This window comes from Idiotropiscis lumnitzeri, chromosome 14, assembly GCF_059441095.1.
Source record: "Idiotropiscis lumnitzeri isolate Australia: NSW breed Sydney's pygmy pipehorse chromosome 14, RoL_Ilum_1.0, whole genome shotgun sequence".
NCBI lineage: Eukaryota > Metazoa > Chordata > Actinopteri > Syngnathiformes > Syngnathidae > Idiotropiscis > Idiotropiscis lumnitzeri.
This window is the reverse complement of record NC_142404.1, coordinates 1,936,617-1,957,138: the sequence shown is the minus strand read 5'-3', so window position 1 is coordinate 1,957,138 and position 20,522 is coordinate 1,936,617. Positions and strand designations below refer to the sequence as shown.

At 41.7% G+C, this 20,522-nt stretch overlaps 1 protein-coding gene across 1 annotated transcript in view; it reads left to right on the top strand.

Annotated features, from left to right (window-relative positions):
- fer1l6 (fer-1 like family member 6) overlaps positions 1-20,175 on the top strand; it is a 79,071-nt gene extending 58,896 nt beyond the window's left edge. Inside the window, exons 27-46 of the mRNA XM_088315113.1 lie at positions 5,200-5,298; positions 5,402-5,609; positions 5,689-5,801; positions 8,312-8,431; positions 10,929-10,971; positions 11,831-11,875; positions 12,080-12,186; positions 13,953-14,081; positions 14,156-14,290; positions 14,355-14,482; positions 14,555-14,725; positions 15,194-15,348; positions 15,418-15,563; positions 15,695-15,783; positions 15,871-15,969; positions 16,038-16,158; positions 17,146-17,266; positions 18,498-18,655; positions 18,775-18,875; positions 19,792-20,175. Coding sequence (XP_088171239.1) covers positions 5,200-5,298; positions 5,402-5,609; positions 5,689-5,801; positions 8,312-8,431; positions 10,929-10,971; positions 11,831-11,875; positions 12,080-12,186; positions 13,953-14,081; positions 14,156-14,290; positions 14,355-14,482; positions 14,555-14,725; positions 15,194-15,348; positions 15,418-15,563; positions 15,695-15,783; positions 15,871-15,969; positions 16,038-16,158; positions 17,146-17,266; positions 18,498-18,655; positions 18,775-18,875; positions 19,792-19,972 — 2,469 coding nt within the window. The 3' untranslated portion in view covers positions 19,973-20,175. The remainder of the gene's footprint in view (positions 1-5,199; positions 5,299-5,401; positions 5,610-5,688; positions 5,802-8,311; positions 8,432-10,928; positions 10,972-11,830; positions 11,876-12,079; positions 12,187-13,952; positions 14,082-14,155; positions 14,291-14,354; positions 14,483-14,554; positions 14,726-15,193; positions 15,349-15,417; positions 15,564-15,694; positions 15,784-15,870; positions 15,970-16,037; positions 16,159-17,145; positions 17,267-18,497; positions 18,656-18,774; positions 18,876-19,791) is intronic.
- The last annotated feature ends 347 nt before the right edge of the window (positions 20,176-20,522 follow it).

Sequence of the window (20,522 nt, the reverse complement as noted above, 5' to 3'; positions counted from 1 at the left end):
AAATAACATCCAATCGCATTTCTGTTGCTAGTCTGGAGGAACTCCTCATCAGGCAATACAATCTGGATTTCTCTGAAAAGGAGTATGAAGAGAAAAGTGAGATGTCAGCTGAGGATAGAAGGTTCATGGATATCGCCTCAAGTTCGGTTACCCTCCAAGATGGTCAATACTCCTTACCTCTGCCTCTGCGCAATAAGGATATTTTCATGCCCAACAACTACAAAATGGCAGAGGAGTGAGTCAAGAATTTGAAAAGAAAATTCAGAAGAGATCCAAACTACGCATTAGAGTAAACCAACTTTATGAATGATGTGATCACAAAGAAGTATGCGGAGAACGTGCCACAGGAACAGTTGCATCGAGAAGATGGCAAAGTTTGGTACATACCTCATCATGGGATCTATCATAAGCAGAAGAGCAAACTTCGAGTGGTGTTCGACTGTACCTCAACATACAAAGGCACATCTCTCAACAAAGAACTCCTACAAGGCCCCGATCTGACAAACACATTGATGGGTGTTTTGCTCAGGTTCCGACAAGAACCTGAGACAAGATTGCGATTATGGGAGATATTGAGGCAATGTTCTATCAGGTACAAGTTTATAAGGAACACCAAGATCTGCTAAGGTTCCTTTGGTGGTCTGGCGGCGACACCAGCCAGCCCTTGGAAGTGTACCGCATGAGAGTCCATCTCTTTGGTGCGGTGTCATCACCCAGTATAGCAAACTTTGCTTTAAAGCAGACTGCAGAGGATAACCTCAAGAGATATGAAGAGGAAGTGACTGACACCATTAAATCCAACTTTTATGTTGACGATTGCCTTAAATCCGTCCCAACAGTGAAAGAAGCTATTGAGATAACCATGGACCTCCAGGATGCTTGCTCACAGGGAGGCTTCACGCTGACAAAACTTGTTAGTAATAGCCGCGAGGTATTGGCATCCATCCCTGAAGAGCACAGAGCAAAGCTAATTAAAGACCTAGACCTGGACAGAGAAAAGCTGCCATTCGAGCGGGCGCTTGGGATACAACGGAACATCGAAAGTGATGTATTCACGTTCAAAACCACCACCAGAACCAGAGCGCCCACTCGGAGAGGTATCCTCTCTGCGGTTAGCTCGGTCTATGACCCATTTGGATTCCTTTGCCCATTCATCCTGAAAACCAAACAAATCCTCCAAGAGCTCTGTAGAGCAAAACTGGGCTGGGACGAAGCCATCCCAGTGGACTTCTCCAAGGCATGGCAGAGATGGGTCACTGAATTGGAGCGTCTGGGTTCATTCCAAGTTGACCGATATATGAAGCCAAAAGACTTTGGGGAGGTAATAGCTGTGGAACTACACCACTTCTGTGATGCTAGTGAGTTGGGTTATGCCACTGCGAGCTACTTAAGACATACTGATAGCATGGGAAAAGTTCACATGGCATTTGTCCTGGGAAAGTCAAGAGTAGCACCACTAAAACAGATGACTATTCCCAGGCTGGAGTTGGCAGCTGCTACACTTGCCGTGAGGGTGGACAGAATGTTGAAGAAGGAGCTACAGCTTGCACTTACGGACTCTAATTTCTGGACAGATAGTACGTCTGTACTGAAATATATTCGTAACCAAACCAAGAGATTCCACACGTACGTAGCCAACAGAGTGGCAGTTATTCGTGATCTTTCTCAAGAGAAGGAGTGGCGACATGTAAGCTCGCAAGTCAACCTGGCAGATGATGCTTCACGTGGGCTGCATGTAAATGCATTCCTAAAATCATCAAGGTGGCTAATGGGGCCGGAATTCCTGAAGAAAAGGGACACAGATTGGCCGAAGATCCCAGATGACCTGGGGCAGATCGCCTCTGATGACCAGGAGGTGAAAAATGCCATCACTGTGAACATCACACATGTAAAAGGAAAAAATCCAGTAACTAGACTAGTGGAGTATTACTCCTCTTGGGATCGTCTAAAGAGGGCTGTGGCCTGGCTTTTGAAGTTGAAAACACGGCTTCTTGTTCTTGGTGAGAGGAGAAAGGACCTCGCGAGGGGCAATCCATCATCAAAACCTGCATCAGGATTGACACAAGAAGAAAATTGTCTGTCAGCAGAAGACATAAAAGATGCCGAAAAGGCCATTAACCAATTTGAACAGAGACAGCACTTTGGACAAGAACTTGACCTCTTGATGATGGGGAAAACTGTCAAACGAAACGGCTCTATCTGTAAATTGGATCCTATTGTGGATCATGGTGTCCTGAGAGTGGGAGGGTGAATTAGTAAGATGGCAATGCCAGCAGAGCAAAAGAACCCAATTATCCTGCCCAAAGATTCTTACATCTCTAAACTGATCCTGCAAAAGATCCACCAACAGGTTGGACACTCAGGAAGGAGTCACATGATTTCAAAACTACAAGAGAGATTCTGATCTTGTGCCAATTTTTCTGCAAGAAGGATAATTAAGAGCTGCGTTTTCTGCAGGCGTATGCAAGCAAAGGTGGGGGAGCAGAAAATGTCCGACCTTCCAGAAGACCGCCTCTTAACGGATCTCCCACCCTTCACCCATGTGGGTGTTGATTACTTTGGTCCATTTGACGTGAAGCGAGGACGTTCTCATGTGAAACGATGGGGAGTGATTTTCACCTGCTTGGTAAGCAGAGCCATCCACTTGGAAGTGGCTAGCCATTTGGACACCAACTCCTGCATCAATGCCTTGCGTCGCTTCATGTGTCGGCGGGGACCAGTGAAGAGCATCCGGACAGACAATGGGACAAACTTTGTCGGGCGCAGAAAGAACTCAAGGAGGCTCTGAAAGGCTTGGACCATACAAGAATCCAAAGGGAGCTACTGAAGGACAAGGTTAAATGGACATTCAATCCCCCATTCGGAGCGCACCATGGAGGGGTTGGGGAAAGGTTGATCAAGCTTGTCAAGAAGATCCTGTACTCAGTCTTGAAAGAACAAACGCTAGACGACGAGACTCTACAGACGGCATTATGCGAAGTTGAGGCTATCATGAAGGATCGACCAATCACTGCAGTGTCGAGTGATCCAAATGATCTGGAGCCACTCACACCAAACCATCTTCTACAGCTGAAGGCACAACCTCTAATGCCAGCATGGACAAAAGGGAGACCTCTACACACAGAGGAGATGGAGGCAAGTACAGTATCTTGCGGACCTTTTCTGGAAGAGGTGGATAAGAGAATATGTCCCCCTCATGCAACCAAGAAGCAAGTGGAATAATCCAAAGCAAAACCTCAGTCCAGACGATCTAGTTGTCATCGTAGATGACACAGCACCAAGGAATTCATGGCTCATGGGCTGTGTGGTGAAGACATTTCCTGGATCGAAGGGGCTTGTTCGAAGTGTACTCGTGAGAACCAAGACCAGCACTCTACAGAGACCGGTGGACAAGCTCTGTCTTCTTTTGCCAGCAGCGGACTGCGCTTGAAGCCTCGTCAACAGTCCCTACATATGCATGCACGAGTGCACATATACACATTTTGCATACAACCTGGGACTGCCGGAAAGATAACACGGGCTGCTGGACACACTTGATACACACAAATAGGCACGAACTGCAAACATTTGCTTCATGAATTATGGACTATGCGCGTTTATTTAATAAATCATAGACTACGCACGTTCCTTTCATGAACTCTGAACTTCATGGACTAATACTCAAGACGAGTAATGAATTTGATATGGATATATTTATGTGGTAAATTACTGTTTTGTGTTTGATTCTTTGCAGAAACTATCAATTGTTGGCCCCTTGAATTATTAGTTCGGGTAATTGATTTGCTATGGCATCACCAATTAGGGGCCGGAATGTTGGGGCCAGAATGAATGTATTATTTGACACCATTGTTGCCTTACTGGGCAGCGCAGTATGGAGGGTCCCCTCTGGAGACGAGGGATGGTGGTGTAACCTGTGAACCTTTAGGTTTCATGATTATTGCACCTGTGCGGTGAAGTGTGGGACTTGGAAGACAGCGGAACAGTATTTGACCAGATCACAACTAAAACAAACTATTATACTGATTAATTTTTTTGTAGTTTGGAATGGAGGACGAGGACGAATAATTTTGAGTCAAGCACATGTGACAAACAAATGCACGTTAATCTTGTTTACATTAAATTGACAACTTGGATCGCCATTCGTTCAATTGTGACTGCGTCTTTAACCCCGCACAAGTGGCTTATTTTGAGACAACGGAAGGCCACTATATATATATATATATATATATATATATATGTGTGTATATATATATATATATATATATATATGTATGTATGTATATATGTATGTATGTATATATGTATGTATGTATATATGTATGTATGTATGTATATATGTATGTATGTATGTATATATGTATGTATGTATATATGTATGTATGTATGTATATATATATGTATATATGTATGTATGTATATATGTATGTATATATATATATATATATATATATATATAGATATATATATATATATTAGGGCTGTCAAAATTAAAGCTCAGGTGATTAATCCAAATTTTTTTAACTCAGTTAAATATTTTAACTCAGTTTGATTTACTTAAAAAATAATTAGCATATTTTGCAAATGTTGTGCCATATTAGCACATCTCAGAACAAAACACTGTGTTTAAGTTACCACTGGGCCTTTCAAACCAACACTGCTGGCGTGTGGCGCTTGTGGGCAGTTTTGAGAAATGTTTCGAAAATAAATGTAAAGATGTCTCCATTTAGATCGTATTAAAAAATCTAAGGAAGCTATTAGAACAGTCTTTGAATTAAATATACTTCATATTTGGTGATTTTGCATCAATTCCAAGATATTATTCAAGTAAATATCTGTTATAAGCTTCGCAAAAAATAGTAGTTGAAAAATGTGATTAATCATGGAATTTTTTGTGATTAATTAGTTAAAAAAAATTAATCACTTGACAGCACTAATGTCATTGTGCCATTGTTCCACTGTTGCTAATCAAGAGGTATATATATTTGTCCATGTATATATATTTGTCCATGTATATATATTTGTCCATATATATATATATATATATATATATATATATATAGTGGGTGGTGGTGCGGGGGACTCAAATGTTCTCCTTGCTAGGTGGGGGTGTAACAGAAAATAATTGAGATGCACTGCACTAAACCAATAGTTTCTCAACATGCTAATATATATATATATATATATATATTGTGTTTGCAGGTGTATATAGAATGCGCTGGAAAAACATTGCGTTCTTCTGTCATTCAACGGTACAAGTCCAACCCCAACTTCACCACCCTGGTTGACACCATTGAGCTGGTCTGCAAATTTTTCCTCATCTTTTTTCAGATGTTCTATGAGTTTACTATCTGGAATTAACCAATTCTCACAATGGAATGACTATTTTTTTCTTTTCTTGCAGGAGTTACCAGAGAACGAACACCTCCACCCGCCGCTTACCATCACCGTTGTCGACTGGAGGGCTTTTGGTCGCAGCACGCTGGTTGGAAACCACGTTATCACCAACCTGATGACCTACAAATACATCCCTCCCCCAGCCCCGCTTGCTTCCACACAGACGCACACGACACCTACGGTCATGTATACCACAGGACCTCAAAGAGCTGATGGTAATGTTTTTACGGAAAAACTATCGTTTAGTTATTTTTTTATAGTGTCATTAACTCTGATTTTGCTCCTGTCCTACAGAATCTTGGCAGAATCCTGCAGAGACTCGCTCCACTGTGGCCTCAACAACTCCCGACGTTCTTATCACTGTTGAGGAAACGACCCACGAAAAGACAGAACCCACAAGAAAAAAGGTGCCTCAGATGCAAACATAGCTATCATAGCTAGTGATAGACCGATTTATCGGGCCGATATTTGGCATTTTGACGATTATCTGCATTGTCCTTTTTAAAAAAAAATAAATTAATAATTTAAAGTCCAATAAAGTAATGGGTGGTTTATTTTGGCTCACTGCAGCACACTTCTCCCTCTCTGATGTGCTCGTGGCCCCTGCATGCGCAGGCAGATTTGCCCGCCCACAGCACCATCTGATTATTGGTTCCTTGTGCGGCCAATCCGCAGTAAACTGCCTGTTTTCTTTTTTCATCTTGAGTCGCATGCACTACAGGAGAGGTCCCGCGAGCAGAGGAAGCAACAGACCCAAAAATGCCCAAATTTGTGTCAGTCTACTACAACTCACGACCACTTGTAACATTATTTTGAGCCGTTTAGTCATATAAATATAAAAGGCAGTTCCACTCACCACAGTAAGGTGCCTTGCCTTTTAAACCACCGCTCCAGCAGAATCAGAATGCCCTTTATTGTCATTGTACAGTGTGCAACAAGATTAGAGAGCTCCCTGCTCCAGTTCGATACAACAATAATTTAATTAAATATATAAAATAGATTAATTAAAGATTAAATAATTAAATGAAAAATAAATATGAGATTGGAAAAATAAAAATACATTATGTCGCTGTTCTGCAAGGTAAGGGTGTGTGAGAGTTCAGCATGGAGATGGCTCTTGGGAAGAAACTCTTTCAGTCTGTTAGTCTTTGTTTTGATGCATCTGTAGCGCCTGCCAGAGGGCAACAGGTCGAACAGGTGTGAGCTCGGGTGAGTATTGTCTTTAATGATAATGATTGCTCTGCTGAGGCACCGGGTGGTTTAGATGTCGGACAGGGAAGGGAGAGGGCAGCCAATAATCCTCTGCGCTGTTTTCACTGTCCGCTGGAGCCTCACTGTTTTCCTCAGTGCAGCCGCCGTACCAGGTGGAGACACAGTACGTCAACAGGCTCTCGGTGGACGAGTGATAGAAGGACAGCAGAAGCTTCTTGTCCAGGTTGAATTTCCTGAGGAGCCTCAGGAAGTGCAGACGCTGGTGGACCTTCTTTATCACTGCTGTGGTGTTGTGTGTCCAGGAGAGGTCATCAGAGATCTCTACTCCCAGGAACTTCAATGTGTGGACCCTCTCCACACACACGCCTTTGATGTAGAGGGGGGTGGCACAGTCTTGTTCCTCCTGAAGTTGATGACGATCTCCTTTGTTTTTGCACATTGACCTGTAGTTTATTGTCCTCACACCAAACCGTTAGTCTCTGGATCTCCTCTGTGTAAGCTGTCTCATCTCCTTTTGAGATTAGACCGACCACTGTTGTATCGTCAGCAAATTTGACGATGGTGTTGTTTCCGTGGGCCGGGCTGCAGTCTAGTTGTAGAGTGCGTACAGGAGAGGCTCAGAACGCGTCCTTGAGGAGAACTGCTGCTCAGCGTTTGGGTGGAGGATGTGTAGGGGCCGAGCATCACAGTCTGGGGTCTGTTGGTCATAAAGTTTTTAATCTAGGTGCATGTGAGGACACAGCATAGCTCTGCTGTTGTTCCAGGTGGCCCAACACAACATGCAGAGCAGTGTCGATGGCGTCCTCAGTGGATCTGTTAGCTTGGTATGCAAACTGGTCGGGGTCCAGTGTGGGAGGAAGGCAGTCTCTGATGTGCTGGAGAACCAGTCTCTCAAAGCACTTCATTATGACTGGTGTGAGATCAACAGGACGGTAGTCATTCAGGTGGATTGTGGGTGGCTTTTTGGGTACAGGAATAATGGTGGAAGTTTTCATGCAGGAGGGGATGACTGCTTGAGCCAGGGAGAAGTTGAAGATCCTGCAAAAAACATGTGATAGCTGGAGGGCACATGCTCTAAGGACTATGGCTGGTATTCCGTCAGGTCCAGTGGCTTTCCTGGGGTTTACTGCCAGGAGCTCACTCCTCACATCGTGTTCCTCTAAAGCAGGGGTCTTCAATCCTGTTCCTCGAGGGCCGGTGTCCTGCCTGTTTTCCATCTCTCCCTGGTGCAACACACCTGATTCAAATGATCAGGATCGTTTATCTGGCTTCTGCAGGTCTTGCTGATTATCTGATCATTTGAATCAGGTGTGTTGCAGCACTGAGAGATGGAAAACAGGCAGGGCACCGGCCCCCGAGGAACAGGATTGAAGACCCCTGCTCTAAAGTGAGTGAGGGGGTGTTGAGGCATAGAGTGGCGGGTGTGGCGGTTGGGGTGAGTCAAAGCGAGCAAAGAAGCAGTTTAGCTCCTCCGCCAGCGACGCACTCAGGTCTACTGGTGTTATGCTCCATCCTCTGTAGTTGGTGATGCACTGAAGACCATGCCACATCTCCTGTGGTCTGTTGCTATCAAGGTGGGACTCTAGCCTCTTCTTGTAGTCTGTTTTGGTTTGCTTAATGCCTCTTTTCAGGTCATTACGGGCCACACTGTACAGAGCTCTGTCACCTGACCTGAAGGTCATATTTGTGTTTGTATGAAATGCAGGATAGCCACAAAAAGAGTACCCATCGTTCTTCCAAGCGAAGGAGGCGAACCATCGCAGACGAGTCAGCAGAGTGTGTCATTGACTGGTGGTCCAAATATTATGCATCTATAGAGAAACAGGTATAGTGAGTCTCTGCATATTCTCAGTTTGCAAATTCACCTTCAGGTTTGTTTGTTTTTTTGAAGAGGGAATCCATCATATTCAAAACTGAATTAGTCAGTGTTTTAAAATATTACTTTGTCTGCATCTTGGTGTTACAGAACTATGTTGAGGAGTTTCATTTTGACAAAAATAGTGCTCAGCTAACATCTTGTGGCAGCACTCTGTGCCTATTTCCCACAAATGGTGCTCCACTAAACACAATTTAACACTCTCTACAACTTAAATGATGACTATGGCTACGTTCAAACTGCAGGGTATGAGGCCCAATTCAGATTTTTTTAAATCCAATTCATTTATGGGGTCCTTCACATTATAAAAATAAATACAACTTTTAATGTGAATGGAATGTGTCCCTGTAGTACCACACATATTTACAAAACTCTACGTCATGTATATGGCCCCTGTATTCTGTATTTTGAGTCTTTGACGAATGTACTGAACTGAACTTGAACCTGTTCCCTCCAATATATTTATAAGTTCTAATACAACATGTTTCACCTCTATTTTTAGAACTATGGCCAAAAGGTTCAACCTTTGTTTCATCAGACCATAACAAAAGCTCCCAAAAACATGTGAGAAAATCTTTCATAGTTGATAAGATAGAAATTAAGTTATACAGGCTTTAAAGAAAATATGATTTTTTTTTTTATTTCACATAAATAAGGCATTTGGACCAGGATGTGTAGACTGTATATCCCCTGTACAGGGGTCGACTGTAGTTTTAAGTTGATATTTCACCATTCCCGACTAGATAGCAGACTTGGCTTTGTTGCCCTTACACTGGGTCTTTACACTGCCCTGTAGTCCAACCTGAGTAAGCCTACTTTATATATATTTTTTAAATATATATATATATATATTTTGTGGATTTGGAATGAAATGCAGGACAAACATTGTACCTCAATAATATTAGAATTTTGAGTGAGTTGATTTTTGTAAAAAAAAAAAAAAAAATTACAAAGCTTCTCCCCCTACATATATGGCTCTTCCGGAGACGTCATATGGCTCCCAGACAGTTTGGAGTTGAGGGGGCCAATAAAAAATTTTAATTAAATTAAAATATATATATATTTTGGAACTGGTTTTAAAATACTAGTGATAATCTTAATAATATTAAGTAATTTAAAATTAGTTTTAAAGATACATTTTAAAAGTCAGGGGTGGGTTGCGGCACTTGCAATCCGCCGGTGACCCGAGGATCAGGTCGGGTACCAATCGATCGCAAGTACGTCACGGGTCATTGTCAATGTACGGAAATTAATTTTATCAGAGATAAAATTTCAACCCTTCAACCCGCTCAACCCTTGTAACAGAAAAGATGGCGAAAAGAAAAAAAGACGATGATTACCGTACATTCCAGGCTGCGTGGACAGAGGAATTTGCATTTGTGGAGAGGGCAGGATCCGCAGTATGTCGAATATGCAATGACAAAATTGCATCAATGAAACGCTCAATTATAAAGCGGCACTTCGATACGCGTCATGCTTCTTTTGCATTGAAATATCCACCGGAGGACAGCAGGAAAAAGGCATGCGAAGAGCTGCAACGGAAAGTGCAGACGAGCCAGCAGCAACTGCGTGTCTGGACCACGCAAGGTGACGGTAATTCCGCTAGCTTTGCGGGTGCTTTGGCAATAGTGAAGAGTGGAAAGCCGTTCACAGATGGCGAATATGCCAAAACATTTATGCTTGATGTGGCCAATGAACTTTTTGATGACTTTCCAAATAAAGCCAAGATAATCAAAAAAATAAGAGACATGCCACTGTCAGCAAGAACGGTTCACGATCGGAGCATCATGATGGCGAATCAAGTCGAGGAAACACAAATTAAGGACATAAAAAAAACCATGCAGCACCAGAAGTCGCATTAAAAGTAAACCTTTTATTATTTTTATTATTATTATTATATGTTTAAAATACTATATGGCTCTCAAAAAATATATATCTAGAAATAATTTGGTTTTATGGCTCTCCAGGTCAAAAAGGTTCCCGACCGCTGCCCTACATATTGGTTTCAGTTTTGTGACATCCTTTAACGGTCATTTTTATGCAAGAGAGCTCTTTGCATGTGGTTATTTTATTGTCCTCTTTCAAGCATTTGTTATGTTAGGATAATGTTTTCTTTATATATATACAGGCAATGAAAAATGTATTATTATTAGTTTTAGTTCAATATTTATTAATATTATTATTATTATGTATTTTTGTCCATATTTAAAATAACAATTTCATCCTTCATCAGGTTAAGAGGTGCATGGTTCTAAGTGCCGTCCCCCTTAGGACTGAATTAAAAAAATATTTGGCCCCCTCAAGTGTTTAAGTTGCCCCATCCCTGTCTTAGATGCTGGCTAAAATAAAGTCTTAAAATAAAAAAATGGGCATATTTTTCTTTTTAGGGTATTCAAGGTACCACTGAATCCTCAGATTCAAATAAATTGTCATGTTATCATTACAGACCAAACAAACAGGATCTCCATTTCCGCAAGTCATTGAAAAAGGTAAGAACCTCTTTGAGCTAAGGTTATGGTTTCAAGACAGAAATAAAGGTTTGCTTGGTTTGTGTGAGAATGTTTAGTTTTATGAAAGGTTCCTTGAAAAGCAAGCAGGCTTTATACCTCTCTTTAGTGGTTGTGGATTGTCTCAGAACCTTCTCTGTAGGTGGTGGTGTGGAAAGATGGGTCTCCTTGCAGGGTTACGGACCAAACATTTCAATTCCACTTTTGGAAACCATGGGGAGAGATGCAAAGTGAATAACAAACAGAAATGGGGAATACAAATGAAAACCATTACTGTGAACACGTTTTGTGAGTTTAACAGCCTGACAGACGACTCTTGCCCGCTATTTGGTCTTCAATTTGCCGTTGTGTTACACATAGATAACTTTGCCACGAAACAAAATGTGTACTCCTCTTTTTCATATTTTGTTGAAATCTTTGCTAAATCTGCAATTCTACAGATGCTAATCAAGGTGACGGCTAGGGCAGTGTTGTTTACACCAGTTTGGAATGCACTTATCTATATTCATACCAGTTTGGAATGCACTTGTCTGTATTCATACGTAATGGGAGCATAAATGTGCCTTATGTTGGACAAGGATTTTAAAAAGCTGGTGATATGCAGTGAGAGAGTGCACTCTTGTGGAAGTATGAAAGTAAGTATGAAGTATGAAACTGAAACTTTATAGGTGTGCCGCATGTTTCTGTTCTAAGGCTCTATTTAAAACCAAGTACTGTACAGTTCTCTGCTCGAATGTTCCTCCTTATTTAGATGGAGGTACAAAACACAAGAATATAAAACTGGTTGTAGGTTAACCCAGCCGTCTGCATCATACCCACATAGCATTGTTGTGTATTACAGATTTGCCGTACCACAGCTTGCTCAGCGATGGAATAGACTCTTTAGGTAAGGACAAACGTAGAAATGAGAGACTGGTACAAGCGTGTGCATACCGCCACTAGGGTCTTGCTTGATTCTGTTAGTTGAGTTGTGGTCTGATTCTGTTAGGGCATGGCTGTTTTGTGTCAGGCAGGAACAGTGTAATTTTTATTTATTTATTTATTTTGTAATCTTCATCTCAAAACGCTACATGTGTTTTTGTCCTGTCAGTGAGCAGCTTATCGGATGGCAACAAGAAAAAGAAACAGAAGGGAAAAGCAACATCAGAGAACCTGAAAGGGAGTCTGAGCCTGCCTACCAAACTCGCCACGCTGCAGGTACTCATAGTTATCAAACCAATACAGCAAATAAACTTATCTAACTGACATCAAGCTGGGAAAAGCCTGAAAGAAAGTATTTGACCACTTATATAACCTGTTCAGTCTAACGCTCTTTTGGATTGGATGTAATTATAATTAGTGCTTGTGGATATTCTAATTCATCCAGGTCATTTCATTCTCAGGGCACTGAATCAATTGCAACAGAACTGCTCTGTGTTTCATTCGAGTCGGCTTCATCAATTCATGCAACAAGGCGTTGTTAGAGTTGGGTCACCGTGGAAATGAGAAGTAGTTAGTAAATCAACCTTTAAAAGCAAAACTTACTCCAATGCGTGTTCGTTTTTTTGTGCTCAAGAAGAAAAGGGTCAAATAAAGACTCAACTATTGGTTAGAGTTCCGATATTTAGTTTCTTCAATTTCTGGAGTTCAGGAAATAGTACAAAGACAGAAATCTGGGCGGCTTTTTCTTAATCTCACGAGAAACTGCACTCGGGCGAGCACAGTCGAAAAATGCGCGCCATCTTTCAGCCCAGCTTCAGTTTTTATAGGAGTTTTTTTTATGTCAAGGGTAATGTAGGTTCAATCTGTTGAATCGGTCGTCCTCGCTCCCTCCCACGGTACGGGTCCACGTCCAAGGGAAGGTCCCCCCCAGGTTAGTCATCGTCTGGATAGTTGATTCCCGTCTGGTCCCCAAGACTGGCACGCCAAGGCTGGCCTTCTCCGGCGGGCAGTCTCTCAGTCTCTCTACCCGCTGGCATTCCTCTGTAATCTGGTTGGTGTGCATGTGTGCGTGTGTATTTGCATGTGTATATGCAGGTGTATGTATGTGTGTATGTGCATGTGTACGTGCAGGTGTACGTGCAGGTGTATTTATATGTGCCTGTGTATGTGCGCGTGCTCCAATCTCCAATTGTTATGTCTTTCGGAATGTGTTTTTTGCGATAGCGTCTGTGTGAGTCCTCCAGTGGTATGTTTGCATCTCTACAGCCAATGTAGAGAATGTGCTTCGTCGTATTTGTCCATGAAGTGCTGTGAATGTGAGGGCAGCTCATGGAGATGCTATGTGCGCAAATCTATTCTCACTACTGAGAATTTCAATAAAGTTCACACATTTAAACTAAGTACTATAAATTTAGCATATGAGAATAATATAATAAATCAGTAAATATCAGGACTACAATCCCAGTCATTCTTGTGACCCGTGCTTCTAGTTTCATTTGATAAATGCTTCTTGTTTCATCCATGTTTAAAATATTCAGTAAATATGAACCTGCTAACTTTAATAATCGACATTCTGTCCCGTATGTGTTTAAAATAATGCCAGTAATTGTAATAGAATCCTTCAGCGTGGTTAGGAATGACCAGCCAAATGTGGTGTGGAAAACCTGCACAAGTTGGAGGCACGCCCAACCACGAATGGTGTCATTCTTTTGGAAGGCTAAACGGGGGTCGTTAATCATGTCTTACGGAGAGGCATCTGTCTGTCTACGAGGAAACCCGCTCATTAATATTCCATTCAGCTGTAAAAAAAAATTAGTGCAGCTGCCTCCACAGTCACTGGGGACTGTATTTTTGTTGTTTTTTGGACTAGAAATCATTGAGTCTCTTTGGGGTGGATACTGTTGTGGTTTTGGAACATTCATTGATGGTTATGATGTGGAGAATTGTCCAATTCTGTGATTTAAAATTATATCGCTTTGATGGAAGGATAATGGAAGTCTTGTGACTACTGACCTCAAACCTCCTAACCCTGAACTCTATAGCTGTACAACAAGGATCTTGAGGCAGAGTTCGGACCCTTTGATGACTGGGTCAACACATACAAACTGTTCCGTGGGAAGGCCAGTGAGGACGAAGGCTCTACAGGGGAGAGGTTCGTTGGCAAGTTCAAGGTGAGACGATCATGACTATTGACCGCCTCCATTGGATTTGCTCTACTCCACAACTTGTGTTTCCCTCTCTATAGGGACGCTTCTGCTTGTATAAGCTCACTGAGGATGAGGAAAGAGAGTCGGAGGAAGACAATGGACATCTCAAAATCAACAGGGAGATTCCGCAGAACACCGCAGTTCAAGTCCTGATTCGGGTTTACATTGTCTCTGTAAGTGGTGTTATGTTGTCTTCTGATCTCCTTGTCGTCTTAACTTTCCTTATTGAACCTGAAGGCATCAAACCTGCACCCTGCCGACCCGGATGGAAAGGCAGACCCATATGTCGTTGTTCAACTCGGCAAGAATGAAATCAGAGACCGTGAGAACTACATCCCAAAACAGCTGAACCCAATCTTTGGAAGGTTGTCATCTTCCCCTTGACAGTTTTGCCTTCTCAAAAGTACATACCAGTTGAATTGTTCTACATTCACCAGGTCATTTGAGATGCAGGCGACATTTCCTCAGGAGTCTCTGCTGTCGGTGCTCATCTATGACTATGACACGGTGGGAGGAGACGATCTGATAGGGCAGACCCGGATTGACTTGGAGAACCGCTTCTACAGCCGACACAGAGCAACCTGCGGACTTCCAACTGAGTACAGTCTGTGAGTAGTAATGATTCCATCATAGAGCGTTCCAGTTTGGTTAAACTTGTCACTGTTTAGTTTTGAACTGTCGATTTAAGGGTTAGGTTTACGAACCACAGTTAGGTGAAGTAACCATTCATACAAGTAACAATCAATAAAACAGAGGTCTTCTGCTCCCCTGTAGGTCAGCAATTACAGACGTTTTTGACACTGACCTACTTCTTGGTCCTGATTAATGGAAAGGGCTACCAATTTGATACGCATTTCTGATATGACAAATTTGCTCAAATTCAGTTGAGTTATACGTTGTTAATAATTAATGCTGTATTGTCTTGAACTGAAAAGCTTGATGGTCAGTTTTACAGGTAAGCATGTAGTTACATACATGGAAGTCGGCGTTGCCCTTCTGTCATCCTCAACCAGTCTGTTGCAGCAATTCCGTCATGATATCAGTGTTAATCTGCGCCTGCTGATTGGGTCCCTCAGTGAAGGTTATAACGCCTGGAGAGACTGTCTGAAGCCATCCGAGCTGCTTGTAAAGCTTTGCAGAGAAAACAACATGGACGGTCCTCACTTCAGACGAGGATGCATCACCGTGGCGGACAAAGTCTTCACCGGCAAGACGCTTTTCATCCATGAAGGTGCGTAAACGCAGTTTGTGATATTGAGGATGATCCTGAGGATGGTCCTGATGTGTGTATACGGGCCAGATGAGGAACCCGTGGAGTCCTATGAGCACTTGTCTCTGAAGATTCTGCATCGTTGGGCTGAGATCCCAGCTGTTGGATGCAAGCTGGTCCCGGAACACATCGAGACCAGGACGTTATTTCTCAAGGCTCGGCCTGGGATGGATCAGGTTGAACTGAGGTTTTAACTATCGGAGGAACCTAACTATCCTCCTAAACAAGTGTGCAGGCTGAACAAGGCTCAGTTTTGTCAACTTGAATACATGAAATATACATGGATTTTGTGTGTGTAAACATGCAGGGACAGGTCCAGATGTGGGTCGACATGTTCCCCATGGACCTGCCTCATCCCGGTCCTGCAGTGGATATTTCCCCTCGCAAACCCAAAGGGTTAGACCTGCATATGAACGGCAACTAAGGCAATTAAAGCATGGCATTGTTTTGGACACGGTGTCAATATTGAGTGTGTGGTTGCAGGTATGAGCTGCGCGTCATCATCTGGAACACAGAGGATGTCATTCTCGAAGACAGCAACTTCCTGACTGATCAAAAGTCCAGCGATATTTATATCAAAGGGTAATGTTTGGAATATTTTTACCCTTTCATGTAGGCATGCTACAGTTAGCAACTCTTCTCATCTGCAGTTGGCTGAAAGGTTTAGCGGACGACCGCCAGGAGACCGACGTCCACTACAATTCTCTAACAGGGGAAGGAAACTTCAACTGGCGTTTTGTTTTCCCCTTTAGCTACTTGCCTGCCGAGAAGGTGATCGGAGTTGATGTTTGAAACTCTTTTTTTCAACTTTTTGGTACTTTTATTGTGCATAAATGATGCTAAAAGATTTTGGTCCAAATTATTTACCGTTTGCTGTCCATTTCCCTTTGTTCTCACTAGTAAAAAAATTGGTGCACTACTAAAACGACTAGGGCACACAATGGAACAACTGTTTTACGCGTGACATTTTTCCACTACCAACTTCCACCACTGTATGACATTTTTACACACTACTAGAATTACTAGTGTGCACTAGTCGAACAGATAATTGTAGAGTAGATGTGTGAGGCCAAAGAGTGTACTAGTTCAAGGATAAATCAGCGTACCAGTATAATATAGTGCAAGCGATTGCATTTTTTTTAACAAATTAATCGCTAAAATTCCGTGATTAATTGCAATTAATCGCAAGTTTTCTACTACTACTTTTGTGAAGCTTTTAACAGGTATTTACATGAATAATATCTTGTAATTAATGTAAAATCACCAAATATGAAGTGTATTTTAAATCAAAGATTGTAATAGCTTTCTTTGATCCATGATTACGCTCTAAATGGAATCATCTTTACAGGAATTTTTTTTGAGAAACAATTCTCAAAACTTATTCAGTACATTTAGTTGTAAGCGCCACACTTTTGCAGTGTTGGTTTGCAAGGCCCAGTGTGAACTTGAGCTGGTTGTTTTGTTCCGAGATGATGTGCTTAAGATGGTACTGTTTGAATTTGGCTTTGCAAGATATGCCAGTTATTTTTGAATTAATTAAAACAGAGTAAACTAAGTTAAAATATTTAATCGCGTGTATTTAAAAAAAAAAAAAAAAAAATCTTGTGTTAACGCTTTGTGACGCCCTAGTATAATATAGTGTAAAAGCTTTTTACTTGATTACATGGAAGGCCAAATTTGATGATTTCCCTCTTAATGGTGAGTGACTCCACAACTTTGGTGAGATTTTTAATTGTTTTCATACTTTTCTTATTCTAGCTAGTGGTGATAAAGAAGCGAGACAGCATTTTCTCCCTGGACAAAACTGAACAGAAGCTGCCCGCCATACTCAGTCTTCAGGTGTGGGACTTTGAGACGCTCTCCTCCGACGACTTTCTCGGTACGTCATAAATGTCAACGTAAATTGAAAACGTCATTTGTATACTGCACAGTAGTGATGGGTCCAGCGACACCGAGGCGTCGATGCGCGCGCCGAGTTTCCAGGGCAAACCCCGTCTCGGTGCGCGTACTGCTTTGAGAAAGTCACGTGACCACTACCAGAATCGTGTCGACACAGCGGTCGCGCGCCAAACTGTGTTCATAAGGAAGCGCATCTGTCAACAGGATGGACGCTCAAAACAAGCATCGAGTTATTGGCGCGTTACTTTGCATTAAATATCCGCAAGATGGAAGACGTCACTGTTGATGCGCACTCAGAGGTGCAGCGCTATATGTCAGCAGGACACGTTGCACGTACGGAAGACCCGCTCTTACAGGAAGTCCATGGAGGCAACGTTCCCTCACCTATTTATATTAGCCACACAGGCGTTGTGCACACCGGCCTCTTCAGTGCCTTGTGAGAGGATTTTCTCAAAGGCGGGGGAAATTGCCTCAAAAAAAGAAATAGACTGAATAACAAAACGCTGAAGAAACTAATTTCTTTTGAATAAAAATATTTAATTACAATGAGTCCATTGTCATTCACAACACTTTTACTTGGGCATTCAGACAGATGTTCTCTTAATTTATCAACTGCGTCTCGAATATCAAAGATTTTTTTTATGAAATTGCGTGTATGTAAAAATAATGTGAAAGCAAATGCCTAATCAGAATCAGAAATCCCTTTGTCATTGTACTCAAGTGTGCAACGAGATTAGAGAGCTCCCCTCTCCAGTGCAATACAACAATAATTCAGTTAAATATATAAATTAGATAAGAGAATAATTAGTGCGATGGAAAGTAATACGAAATAGGATATATAAAAACACATCACGTCGCTAATCAATGGAATTGGATAAAATTAGTTTGACAGATCAGTGTCAGATGACCCTGTCAAATGTTTCCTGCAAGTCCACCAGGTGTCAGTATTCAGCAACACAGTGTCAACACAGTGTCAATACATTGTGTCACTGTGTCGAAACGATACAGGATACCTCATCTACCCATCACTACTGCACAGTCATTTTGCCAACACTTATAACAACTGTTCTTCTGGTATCTATTTTCCATAATTTATATTACACCATATGGAAAGTGCTTTGTTACAGCTCCAGCTGTTGTGAAATGCGCTATATAAATAAAGTTGTATTCTATTGTATTGAATTAACCCATGCTTACATGCGCATGATCAGGCACGGTGGAGTTAGACCTCCACGGCTTCCCCCGCGGAGCAAAGACAGCCAAATCGTGCACGGTGGACGTCTTCACGGACGGGACAGAGAGGATCTCCATCTTCCAGCAGAAGAGGTCCAGAGGCTGGTGGCCTTTCAGCAAGTCTGGGGAGTTGACGGTATGCTAATCTTAACGTTTTAGGTCTTGGACCAGGTGTTGTCTGAAGGACTGAGAACCAACTCGGGTAAATTCACAAGCAGATTAGAATTGACAGGTGTTGCCCAATAACCTCACCAGGGGAAAGTGGAGGCAGAGTTTCACCTTGTGACTGTTGAAGAGGCTGAGAAGAACCCAGTGGGGCGAGCCCGCAAGGAACCAGAACCACTGCCCAAACCCAAGTAAGACTCATTGATTGTTGTTGCTTTTCAACCACTTGTGCATGAGCAGAGATGAGCACTTCACCTTATTTTGCCGGTCAGTCCTGCGTCACCAACAACTGTACCCTTATGTCATCGTCCCGCCATCCTTATTTATAATAGTCCTCCGTCCTTCTCTTGATGGTTTGATGCAAAGTGAAGTCATTCCCTCCCTCAAATAAAAGGATTAGTGAGGAGACGAGTGAATGCTGGACAACACCGCTTCTTGCTTTGGCAGAGAGCAATGTTAATATGATAATGATTACACGCATGTGTGCTTGACATGCATTTACATTTTTTATCACATTTCTTTCTCGAGTGTGTGCCAAATAAACTTTTCAATTTAATTCTATGGATAATTTGAGAGGACAGGATGCAAATACAGCTCAGTTTTATTTTATTAATTTTTTTCTCCATTTCTTTAATGTATTACACTGTAAAAAACACAATTTGTATTTTCGGGCCAAAGCAGTGAAGTTTAAAAAAAAAACTTGAAATTGACATTTAAGGGTAACAATGTTAGTTCGAAAAAGCACGCAACTTGCTCCAAAAGAATGTTGTTTTTTTTTGTTGGGCAAGACATGAGACATGAGACATGAGACAACACTTAAGTTGACATTTTTGCAATGAAATGAAGGAAAGACAAGAGCAAAACATTTAGTTGAATTGGCCAACTTAAAATTGTATTCCTTTTTATTGCCTTTTTTTGGGATCGGATACCTTTTTTTAATGCAGGTATAGTTAACCAGTATTTGTATTCTACTTTAACGGGCTGTCGTAGAAATTGGTAAACAAAGTAAATGGCTGCATTTTGGAGTGAGACAACAAGAAAACCTCTAATTCTCAAAACCTCATTCCAAACAAAACCTTGGCATCATCCTATTTTCCTTCTCCCCAGCCGTCCTGACACCTCCTTCTCGTGGTTCGTCAACCCCTTCAAGTGTTTCTTTCACCTGGTGTGGCGGAATTACAAGAAGTACATCATCATTGCTCTGGTGCTGCTCATCACGACCCTCTTCCTGGTCCTGTTGCTCTACACAATGCCGGGTGCCATATCCCAAAAGATAGTCAATGGATAACACACGCACGTAAATGAAAATATTTCATTTTTTAAATTGTGTTGTTCATGTTATAGGTCACAATGTAAATTATCAGCTTTTTTTGCCCCTCATAAAACTTGACATCTAAACAGGTGTGTGAATATCCACTGCAACCATACTTTTGTTTAAACATGGCAGTTAATGTTTTGTTGGAATAATAAACATTTACTTGTGGGGGTAAACCCTGTTTTTGTCATTTCTGTCAACATAAAAGAGCATTAAAAATTAATCTAAAAATCTAAGAACTTTGGCAAAATAACTGAGTGAACATGCAAGTTTCTTACACACAGCACATTTTAATCAGATCAATTCAACATTATACACAAAACAGTCATTACATTTAAGTTCAACTTGCAGGTGGGTTCGTTTGGACATTTCATCGCAAAAAAAAATGTTATCCATTATTCAGTAGGTGTGTGCAGCTGGTGATATTTGAACAATACACGGAGGTTTTTGATACTCACTGAAGACACCAAGTGAACAGGTGTGTCAATATCAGGGATGGGCATAAATTCACTTAGATTTATTG